Source organism: Salvelinus alpinus, chromosome 12 (genome assembly GCF_045679555.1).
Source record: "Salvelinus alpinus chromosome 12, SLU_Salpinus.1, whole genome shotgun sequence".
Taxonomy (NCBI): domain Eukaryota; kingdom Metazoa; phylum Chordata; class Actinopteri; order Salmoniformes; family Salmonidae; genus Salvelinus; species Salvelinus alpinus.
In genome coordinates, this window is record NC_092097.1 from 8,634,457 (window position 1) to 8,646,586 (window position 12,130).

General features: G+C 41.1%; 1 protein-coding gene across 2 annotated transcripts in view; it reads right to left on the reverse strand.

The window, feature by feature from the left end:
- Nucleotides 1-7,446: 7,446 nt before the first annotated feature.
- LOC139535441 (chemokine-like protein TAFA-2) overlaps nt 7,447-12,130 on the reverse strand; it is a 188,053-nt gene continuing 183,369 nt past the window's right edge. For both annotated transcript variants that reach the window (XM_071334846.1, XM_071334845.1), the window contains exon 5: nt 7,447-9,960. In XM_071334846.1, coding sequence (XP_071190947.1) covers nt 9,949-9,960 — 12 coding nt within the window. In that variant the 3' untranslated portion in view covers nt 7,447-9,948. The remainder of the gene's footprint in view (nt 9,961-12,130) is intronic.

The following is a 12,130-nucleotide window of genomic DNA, read 5'->3' on the forward strand; positions in this document are numbered from 1 at the left end:
CACGTCCTGGTAATCCGTCTGGCCCTGCGGCCTTGTGAATGTTGACCTATTTAACCTACCTGTTGTGTTTGTTTCACGTTAATTAATTCTGTGTTCCCGGTCCAAAATGACCGCCCCATTAAAGCTGATTATAAATCCATAATAATACATATATTATCACCAAATATTATGTTAGATCTTTTTATCAACTTAAGTTCTTGTGAACATTACAAGTTTTGAATTTCTATTTGCTATTTATGGCCTGCAGGCCTCATTGATCTGAGCTCATACAACTTGTTTTTGAGTAAAAAAAGCATATTGTATGGATTATTTTGACTATAACAAATACTCAGATGAAACATATTGTGCTATTTATCACAGCCTCACATACAGTACATTGTACTGTACATACAGTACAACTCATTCTGTGCTGCCACAGAATGAGTTGTGAGCAAGGCCTCAAGAAAGCTTTATATACCAGAGCTGCGAGAAAAGTTCTAAATATTATTGAAACAATGTTGCGAAAGTTTGTGAGAATGCCAACAGGTGTGTTTCCGTGGGGGGGGGGGAATTATATTGGTGAAAGATTCCTGTGTGGGTTGCCATGGAAGCCAAGAAGGGGAGTGAGGTGTGGTGTGTGTGCTCAAACACACATGCATGTGGTGGTCTGGGAGAGGAAGTGTGTCCATCTGATGAATGGGCATGTGCCTGAACTAAATTTTATACACTAATTGTAGTCTCACCCATTAATTTCTAATGACCGATCATTTTTGACCAGGAACACCACAGGTGTACAAATGTTAAATAAAACACACAAAATGTAATGATGGAACCTTATGACGATCAGATTGAACTACATTTTTCAGAGAGAAAACTTGTAAATCGGTCCAATTCAACCGGAACGCTCCAGGAGGGTTAAAGGTCTTACCCACATTGGCTGCGGAAAGCATGATCACACAGTCTTCCGGAACAGCTGGTGCTCTCATGCATGTTTCAGTGTTATTTGCCTCATAGCGAGCATAGAAGTAGTTTAGCTCGTCTGGTAGGCTTGTGTCACTGAGCAGCTCTCGGCTGTGCTTCTCTTTGTAGTCTGTAATGGTTTGCGAGCCTTGCCACATCCGACGAGCGTCAGAGCCAGTGTAGTATGATTAGATCTTAGTCCTGTATTGATGTTTTGCCTGTTTGATGGTTTATTGGAGGGCAGAGCGGGATTTCTTATAAGCTTCCGGGGTTAGAGTCTCGCTCCTTGAAAGCGGCAGCTCTAGCCTTTAGCTCAGTGCGGATGTTGCCTGTAATCCATGGCTTCTGGTTGGGGTATGTACTTATGGTCACTGTTGGGATGACGTCATCGATGCACTTGTTGATGAAGCCAATGACTGATGTGTTGTACTCCTCAATGCCATCAAAGGAATCCCGGAACATATTTCAGTCTGTGCTAGCAAAACAGTCCTGTAGCTTAGCATCTGCTTCATCTGGCCACTTTTTTATTGATCGAGTCACTGGTGCTTCCTCCTTTAATTTTTTCTTGTAAGTAGGAATCAGGAGGATAGAATTATGGTCAGATTTGCCAAATGGAGGGTGAGGGAGAGCTTTGTATGCGTCTCTGTGTGTGGAGTAAAGGTGGTCCAGAGTTATTTTCCCTCTGGTTGCACATTTAACATGCTGATAGAAATTTGATAAAACAGACTTAAGTTTCCCTGCATTAAAGTCCCCGGCTACTAGGATCACCACCTCTGGGTGAGCGTTTTCCTGTTTGCTTATGGCGGAATACAGCTCATTCAGTGCGGCCTTAGTGCCAGCATCAGTCTGTGGTGGTATGTAGACAGCTATGAAAAATACAGATGAAAACTCTCTAGGTAGATAGTGTGGTCTACAGGTTATCATGAGATACTCTACCTCAGGCGAGTAAAACCTTGAGACTTCCTTAGATGTTGCGCACCAGCTGTTATAAAAATACATAGCCCGCCGCCCCTTGTCTTACCAGATGCCTCTGTTCTGTCCTGCCGATACAGCGTATAACCAGCCAGCTGTATGTTGACAATGTCATCGTTCAGCCAAGACTCCGTGAAGCATAAGATATTATAGTGTTTAATCTTCCGCGTAAGTCATCGATTTTATTTTCCCAAGATTGCACATTTGCTAGCAGAATGGAAGTAAGTGGGGGTTTATTCGATTGCCTACGAATTCTCAGAAGGAAGCCCACCCTCTGGCTCCTTTTTCTCCCCGCCTTCTCTTCAGGAAAATGGCGGGGATCTGGGCCTGTTCCCGGGGAAGCAGTATAACATTCATGACGGGCTCGTCGGAAACGTTAAAGGAAAAAAATGATTCTACCAGTCCATGCTGAGTAATCGCAGTCCTGATGTCCAGAAGTTATTTTTGGTCATAAGAGACGGTAGCAGCAACATTATGTGCAAAATGAGTTAAAGAATAAGTTACAAATAACGCAAAGAAACAAACAAAAAAACACAATTGGTTAGTAATACGTAAAACATCAGCCTTGTTCTCCAGTGCCATCTTAATTAACGGTAAATAAGTGAATTGCTTTCCCCCACAGTTAGCCAATATCATTGTTTAGAGTTATTTAGCAACTGCTTCTGCACACTTTTGTTAGCTACCGTTGCACTGCCAAGTTTAAGACTGGTCTCCAAAAATGGCGAGGTGTCAACTGTTGATTTTAATTTTTGAAATTGTAACTCACCTTCCATGTGTATTTACTTTACATGTGTATTGGGCTGATGAATGTACATGAAGAATACTGTTATAACAGTGATACTCCTGTAATAGGGGTAGATAGGGCCTAAGATAGTGCACAGTAAGCCTAAGACTCAAAGGTTGTGCTGTTAACAACCTACTAAGCGTTGCATCCCTAGATCTTCAACATATTAGGTGGGCGGCAAGTAGCCTTACGGTTAAGAGTGTTGGGCCAGTAACCAAAAGGTTGCTGGTTTGAGTCCCTGAGCTGACTAGGTGATATCTGTCGATGTGCTTTGGGCTAGGCACTTTATTACTCCTGTAAGTCGTTCTGGATAAGAGCGTCTGCTGAATGACTGAAAATGTCGATATTTTCCAGGGGTTTTAAATTATTTTCCAATCGTTCCGAACAGAACCGCAAATTTTTTCATTCTATCCCAGTGTTCCAACCAGCATAATAAAGTTCTGAACCGGTTCAAACCCCCAAAAATGTAGTGGTTCATACAGTTCCTTTTCGTTCATTTTTTAACCTGTGAAATCAAAATTTTTACATTTAGCTCATTATTTTACCCCACCAATTAGCACGGATAGAGCAGCTGGCTATGGAACGGGTAAGCTAGTTGTTTACATATTTAATTGGTCAGAGATGATGCGACTGACATTTCACAGGTGGGGAGAGAGCAAACGAGGGGAAGAGCTGATTCTTCATGACATGATGTGAATTGGAATGTATTTAGGCTATTACTAGCATTATAACATTGCAGAATTATATACTATTTTTGTAACAAAAAATAACATTATTTACCGGTTCTCAAGATTTGAAAATAGCGGTTCTGTTCCGGAACACTAGAGATCACTTTAGTTCCTGGTTCCGTTTCTCTTCCTTGAAAAATGTTGTTCTTTTCCGGTTTTCGGTTCTGTTCCCTGAACCGGTTCCAACCCCCAAAGCAGTAAGCACCACACCACAACCCCTGCATATTACACATTTTACCATTTGGACATCCTTAAAAAATACCCTTAAAGAAAATCCATTCATGGTAAAAGCTCACTAAATACTTCCGCAATAGAGAATATGGCATGAATAAAGTCTTCTCTCCCCTCGTCAGAAGTTTTTGCATCATTGTGATCTGAGACTGTCATCAAATGCTTGGTCATTTTTCTTCTGTGGCACACGTTTCTGTCCTAAGGTTTGCTACTTGAGAACTTGGAGCATCTCTTCGAAATGTCAAGAACATTCTTCGATTCATGCTGTGGTTTCAAAACACCCTGAAATGATTTCTTGCTCTCAAACTTTGTTGAAAGCCTTTTCTGCCCAGATATGCAAAACCCGGAGGATTCATGTCTGAAGAAGCCTTTCATATGTTAATAGAATATTAGAGCGCATAAAGGTGAATCACTGAAGGATTTTGTTTTAATACGTCCGGGGCATCACACTGCACAAAGGTTAATTCTCCTATCCATGGGTAGATTCACATCATGGTTTGTAGATTGAAAAGGGCCTTTCTCTGGGATCGGTTTCATGTGTTCTCTTCTCTTCTATCGAGCGCCACAGTGTATTGTCGTCTGATTAATCTTAATGAATTATGCAAATCGCCTTTATCTCAAATGATTTAGGAATGTTTTTGTATTGTTTTATTAATGCACTTTTTTACTCTGTATTATCACGTAGCCCTTCTCTGAGGCGTTCAGTGTTTGTTATTCATTGCAAGCTCTTTATTAAATCCTTGTTGGTCTCTGGCGTATTGCATGCTGGAATGAGAAATTAGTCATTACTGTAATTTAATGATTTCTAACCAAACAAGAGGCAACCTGGATCGCTAACCGCATCACCCCGTATCACTCTATTCCCCGCAGTCTGGTATTTGGGAGCATGTCTCTCCTAAAATGTATACTTAATTAATTGCGTTCATTATCAGGAGCATCCTGAGTTGAATATACTATTTTAATTACAGCAGAGAATTGACAGACAAAATATTAAACGCCCTGAGTAAAGCACCGGCCTGATGAGAGTCTCTGGAAACCACGTTCATTGTGTTGCATTATGATGAAGGGATTTTTGGTTTACTTAAATACCAGTAGGTTTACTATAAAAGGTCACGTGAAGTAAGGTAAAATACACTGTGTGTTTCTCTTCACACTGACTAAATGACTTTTCTTGAGCTACTTTAAGCAACAGCTCACATAACTCGTTCATTTAAAGCGATCACTGAAACAGTGAATTGCAAAATGTCTCAAAGAACCTATTTAACTTCCAGTGCCATTTTTATGTAGGTGAATAATTAGGATTATTAAGATTAAATGAGTGTCAACAGACAATTGTCTGGCCGTGGCGATGGTAGAGGCCTCACTCCCCCCTATCTGAGATACCTACTGCAGCCCTCATCCTCCACATACAACACCCGTTCTGCCAGTCACATTCTGTTAAAGTTCCCCAAAGCACACACATCCTTGGGTCGCTCGTCCTTTCAGTTTGCTGCAGCAAGCGACTGGAACGAGCTGCAAAAAACACTCAAACTGGACCTTTTTATCTCAATCTCTTCTTTCAAAGACTCAATCATGGACACTCTTACTAACAATTGTGGCTGCTTCGCGTGATCTATTGCCCTTCTTGCCCTTTGTGCTGTTGCCTGTGCCCAATAATGGTTGTACCATGTATTGTGCTGCTACCATGTTGTGCTGCTGTCATGTTGTGTCGCTACCATGTTGTTGTCATGTTGTGTTTCTGCCATGCTGTGTTTTCATGTGTTGCTGCCATGCTATGTTGTTGTCTTAGGTCTCTCTTTATGTAGAGTTGTGGTGTCTCTCTTGTCGTGATGTGTTTTGCCCTATAATTTTTTTGTATAGAAAGATATCTAGCTTCCACTCTAAAGTGTAGGTATTTTAAAAGTTTATTCTCTCTAAGGATGTTATTCCTCACCACTGAACCTTCACTGAGCAGTAATATCTAAATGCACCATCCCACCACTCCAACACCTACAGCTGTTGCACAAGTCAATTTACACTTCATCAAATATGTCCCTGATGTATCCGACAATACGGCATCTGTAATGAATTTGATAAACACATACATACATTAATTTCCATAAATACGGTCACCAATGCATGCTCATGAACCATCTGTGAATAACAGATATATGATATTCATGTCTCAATTATCCTTATCATTACAGCAGAAGCAGCACCCCAAATTATAAGGTTACATATCCTAACATTACAGGGTCTGCTGGCGTTAGGTAAACCATAGGAGAATAATCAGCACAGCTCCACCTGTGTCCTCCGTATATCTGTTCTTCCTGTGAGATGCCTGCTTGTCTCTAACCTGTGTTTGGTTTACACAGGGAGGGGAATGGAGCTGCATGTTGATAAGGATATCAGAAATGATAATGGCAGTATATATCGGTGTGGAAATGGAAGAATGTGCTATTCACCCTTGCCCCCCACAGATTATGGCTGTAGCACAAACAGTCAGACGGTACAGCAGGCAGGACTGAGGCTGAGGATGACAAATCCTGCCCCACTTGGTTCCACCCCCTGCTCAAGACTGTGCGTCCTGAATTCCATAGCCGGTTAATTTTCTTTAAGGTTTTAATGACATGCACTACGAATTTTAGGAAGCCGCCTGTGAGAAATCCCAACAGGAAATCGCTCAGAATGCTAAAGCATCTTTGTGCAAACGGGCTTTTGTTTATCAACTTTGGAAGAAGGCAGGGTAATGGGGACTACAAATGACCATTTTAGTTGGTTGCCCTTTATGACAGTAAAGGTGTACTAGTACTACTGCACTGTGGGTCGCTCAAGCAGCAGGACCAGATTTCCTGTTTACTATTTTACAGCAAAATATCAACAACAACAAAAAAATATGTTTTATTATTATTTTAAATTGCCATGCACATTTCATCATAAAAGGGGGGGGGGGGGGGCAGAGTGCCATTTATAGTCTAATCCTGTCCATGAATTACTTGCTGGGTATAGAAATCAAAATACTGGGTTGATGGTACAGCATATAAACAGAAAATTATAATTTGGATCCATCTCTGGATTTGGCATTGTTGAAATCGGAGCTCTTTGATGAACACAACTCCAAATTAATTCTGAGTGCTTTTCCCCTTCAATTATTCCACTATTTGCAGGACTGACTAATTGTAAATTAGTTCCAGTGTGGATCCTTGGAAAATTATATTATGCTAATAGCATTACCCTTGCCTTACACAAGACATGTCCCACGGAGGCTGTCTGGGACTGTGACACCGATGTAAACAGGATTTTTTTGGTTACACCATCTGAATATAAATCATGTAATCTAAGGGAATGAATGCATAACGCTGACCTCTGTGACAGTTCATGGTTTCCCAAAGAATGAAAGGATTTGAGCGTTAGCAGTGGGAGAGGTGCTATGACGTCAGTGCAGTAAGATTCAGTTTCACTGACATCTTCCCTTTCCAAGCAGTTCATGGTTTTCCATTCTGACCTTTGTGTTCAAAATGCATCATCAACCCTCATGACAGAACAACGTAAGAATGACCACTTTTAGTGTTGTTGTTATCCGGCCTCACAGTAAGTTGGACATACAGTACTGTGCTGATATAGCGCAAACAAGTGCCTGTAATGTGGCAGTTGTATGCACAATCCGGTGTTGAATTTCTTTCATTGTTATTTTGTCTGTACGTTATTTGGTTGTCTTGTAAAGGTGACGTTGGCGATTTCGTAAAATGTATTGAGTTGTAGAGACATTTGAAACTATGATACAAAACCAAACCCTTTCTCGATTCAGTGACATCCTTTTGACATAGGTTTATTGAGATAATACTGACACTTTTACTCAATGTTGGTCACCAGGCTTTTAAAAACAGATATTAAAACAGTTGGAGTTCAGCTTATGTCATTTTAATTGGTTTGTTGAAACCATGGTGCCTTTAATTCAAGCACTGCAACATAGTAGTTAGTACTATCTTTCACTGTGGCATCTCCTTCGATGTCTCAAGTCTTCAAAAGCAGACCTGACAGTCCAACAGATTTACTAAAACCAAACACTTAATTCTTTAAAAAAAATCAAAAGCCTTAAAAAGAAGAGATGTCTGCTTCATACTGTTAAAAATAAATGGATATGCTTATAATCTAAATCTCGAACACAAACACTTTGTTTTGGAGTCATTGAGCTCTCTGTGGCAAAAAGAGGAAAAATATTTGAAAATGTCACGTCACATGTTTCGCATGAAGGTTTATCTTGCTTGCATAATCCACAGTTTTTGTTTTTACTGAATAAATACCTTGCAGGTTTGGATCTCCTACTGTAGCAGTTCATTGGAGGAAAAAACATAAACAATAATGGCTAGGAATTGGATCTGATCAGTAGTCCAGTAGTCTGGATAGGTGGTTCTATGGGATCTGATCAGTAGTCTGGATAGGTGGTTCTATGGGATCTGATCAGTAGTCTGGATAGGTGGTTCTATGGGATCTGATCAGTAGTCTGGATAGGTGGTTCTATGGGATCTGATCAGTAGTCTGGATAGGTGGTTCTATGGATCTGATCAGTAGTCCCGTAGTCTGGATAGGTGGTTCTATGGGATCTGATCAGTAGTCCCGTAGTCTGGATAGGTGGTTCTATGGGATCTGATCAGTAGTCCAGTAGTCTGGATAGGTGGTTCTATGGGATCTGATCAGTAGTCCAGTGTCTGGATAGGTGGTTCTATGGGATCTAATCAGTAGACCATTAGTCTGGATAGGTGGTTCTATGGGATCTGATCAGTAGTCCAGTAGTCTGGATAGGTGGTTCTATGGGATCTGATCAGTAGTCCAGTAGTCTGGATAGGTGGTTCTATGGGATCTGATCAGTAGTCCAGTTGTCTGGATAGGTGGTTCTATGGGATCTGATCAGTAGTCTGGATAGGTGGTTCTATGGGATCTGATCAGTAGTCCAGTGTCTGGATAGGTGGTTCTATGGGATCTCATCAGTAGTCCAGTAGTCTGGATAGGTGGTTATATGGGATCTGATCAGTAGTCCCGTAGTCTGGATAGGTGGTTCTATGGGATCTGATCAGTAGTCCAGTAGTCTGGATAGGTGGTTCTATGGGATCTGATCAGTAGTCCAGTGTCTGGATAGGTGGTTCTATGGGATCTGATCAGTAGTCCCATAGTCTGGATAGGTGGTTCTATGGGATCTGATCAGTAGTCCAGTGTCTGGATAGGTGGTTCTATGGGATCTGATCAGTAGTCCCGTAGTCTGGATAGGTGGTTCTATGGGATCTGATCAGTAGTCCCATAGTCTGGATAGGTGGTTCTATGGGATCTGATCAGTAGTCCAGTGTCTGGATAGGTGGTTCTATGGGATCTGATCAGTAGTCCCGTAGTCTGGATAGGTGGTTCTATGGGATCTGATCAGTAGTCCCGTAGTCTGGATAGGTGGTTCTATGGGATCTAATCAGTAGTCCATTAGTCTGGATAGGTGGTTCTATGGGATCTGATCAGTAGTCCAGTAGTCTGGATAGGTGGTTCTATGGGATCTGATCAGTAGTCCAGTAGTCTGGATAGGTGGTTCTATGGGATCTGATCAGTAGTCCAGTGTCTGGATAGGTGGTTCTATGGGATCTGATCAGTAGTCCAGTAGTTTGGATAGGTGGTTCTATGGGATCTGATCAGTAGTCCCGTAGTCTGGATAGGTGGTTCTATGGGATCTGATCAGTAGTCCAGTTGTCTGGATAGGTGGTTCTATGGGATCTGATCAGTAGTCTGGATAGGTGGTTCTATGGGATCTGATCAGTTGTCTGGATAGGTGGTTCTATGGGATCTGATCAGTAGTCTGGATAGGTGGTTCTATGGGATCTGATCAGTAGTCCAGTGTCTGGATAGGTGGTTCTATGGGATCTAATCAGTAGTCCATTAGTCTGGATAGGTGGTTCTATGGGATCTGATCAGTAGTCTGGATAGGTGGTTCTATGGGATCTGATCAGTTGTCTGGATAGGTGGTTCTATGGGATCTGATCAGTAGTCTGGATAGGTGGTTCTATGGGATCTGATCAGTAGTCCAGTGTCTGGATAGGTGGTTCTATGGGATCTAATCAGTAGTCCATTAGTCTGGATAGGTGGTTCTATGGGATCTCCAAGTCAAGTCTCTGCTCTGCATCCATTCAGTGGAATTTCAGTGTTTCCTTTTTCCCCCTTATTGGTCCCTGGTTCCATCCCACAATCCTTCAATACAGTCTTCACATCCAAGAAGTCCCTGTGGTTTCTGTCAAGGAAGAGATGACTGATGCCAAGTCTTCAGATCCAGGACAGACAGCACTATCGTGTGACCTGTAAACAGGGGAGATAGCAGGATGTTAGTTAATACTAATGGACAACGCTACAGATTAAACTAGGATTTGGTGCTATTTATGACACATGGCAGAGTGTAAAAACCTCAGTCAATCTGACCCCGCTGCTGGACTACAAACCCATGATAAGAAGATTGAGTGATTAATTACACAACATGGATGGAGCGTTGTTTATTCCAAAAGGTCCATCTCTAAGTACTAAGCACCACACCACACTGTCTATTACTGTGTAAATCCATATCTGTCTTAATGTGTAGATCAATCTGCCAAACGTGCTGCATACACCAGGCTGTGTTTGAATCCCCAGCTGTCACGACCATCACCCACCTGTCCTAGGGTGTCCGAGTCAAATAGTGTAGTGTAGTGTATGTCAGAAGTGGTACAGTAGGTCTGGTAGGTCTTATATAATGAGATGTACTGTACACACGGTAATGGTGTAGATTGACTTCAAAACCTGACGCACATGATCCATTTTGACACCCTGCAAGCATAAGTATTTCACTGAATATTAATCCAAAGGGCCTTCACAAAGTACAGTAACTATGACATGTGCCATCTTTGCTGTTTTCATGGTCATAAAAGGAATGTTGTTAGTTGTCCTCTCTTTGGTGTTTTGCCCTTTAAGTAGAACACACATTTAGAGCCCTAGTTTAATTCAAAAATAGAATTATAGGTTCAGGGGTATGTCATAAATACTTTTGCTATTTTCACAATCGGAATATAGGCGCAGTAGCTGGCGGTGGTGTGAAAGGGCTGGTTTTTGATGAATAAACAAGTTGTGGGTGTGTCAAGGCTTGACTCCTCAATGGCCAATCAGAACATGCTCCATGGTTAAATATGTGGTTGCTTCAAGTTGTGTATTTACGGTCTTTTATGTATTGCGTTGTCATCAACTCCAATTCGAATGTTAATCCGTTATAGCTTAGTTTGTTAAATAGCCTGCCTCATATTTGCTAAATTGTATGTTGAACATGTTTGCAGTACACATTGTTCTAATTGTATTGCTTCAATATGGAAATACATTGATAAACATAGGCTTTAGCAATCGCACTGATAAAGGGTCTAGGACTACTGTAAATTGCAATTGGGACATATACATGACAAACGTAGTCAATAAGCAAGATTAAATTCACTAGGCTATTGATAAGGCCTAAAAAGACAGTGTATAACTAATACAATTATAATGAAAATTAAACAACTTATTTTAAATAGGCTGTCTAAATACAGTTCCAGGCACCATAATTGCTCCCCATGGGCATATAATACAGACAGGGCAACTTAGACTATGGAGGGTTTTACGCACATCTAAACTTTTCTCTAGAGCTGGATAAAGATCCAATATGAAGAGAAAGGGGGAATGTCCACTCACAGTTATACTGCTCCCAAATGTAATGTTTTATCAACATCATGGAACCATTGTACAGATCATATTTGCACTTCTCTGGAAATAGCAGATGAAATTGCATTCGAGCAATATACAGTGCCTTCGGAAAGTATTCAGACCCCTTGACTTTTTCCCACATTTTGTTACGTTACAGCCTTATTCTATATAGATTAAATTGTTTTTTCCCCCTCATCAATCTATACACAATACCCCATAATGACAAAGCAAAAAATGTTTTTTTTTGGAAAAAAAACTATACAAACCTGAAAAAATGATTTACATAAGTATTTATAAGTATAACTTTATTTGCCACATGCGCCGAATTACAAGTGTAGACTTTACCGTGAAATGCTTACTTACAAGCCCTTCACCAACAGTGCCGTTCAAGGAGAAAATATTTACCAAGTAGGCTAAAATAAAAAGTAATAATAATAAGTAACACAATAAGAATAACAATAACGAGTCTATATACAGGGGGCACCGGTACCGAGTCAGTGTGCAGGAGTACAGACTTGTTGAGGTAATCTGTACATGTAGGTGGGGGCGAAGTGACTATGTATAGGAAACAAACAAACAGCGAGTAGCAGCAGTGTACAAGAGGGGGTAGGGGTCAATGTAAATTGTCCAGTGGTGATTTTTCTGAATTGTTTAGCAGTCTAATGGCCTGGGGGTAGAAGCTGTTGAGGAGCCTTTGGTCCTAGACTTGGCACTTGCCGTACGGTAGCAGAGAAAACAGTCTATAACTTGGGTGACTGGAGTCGCTGAT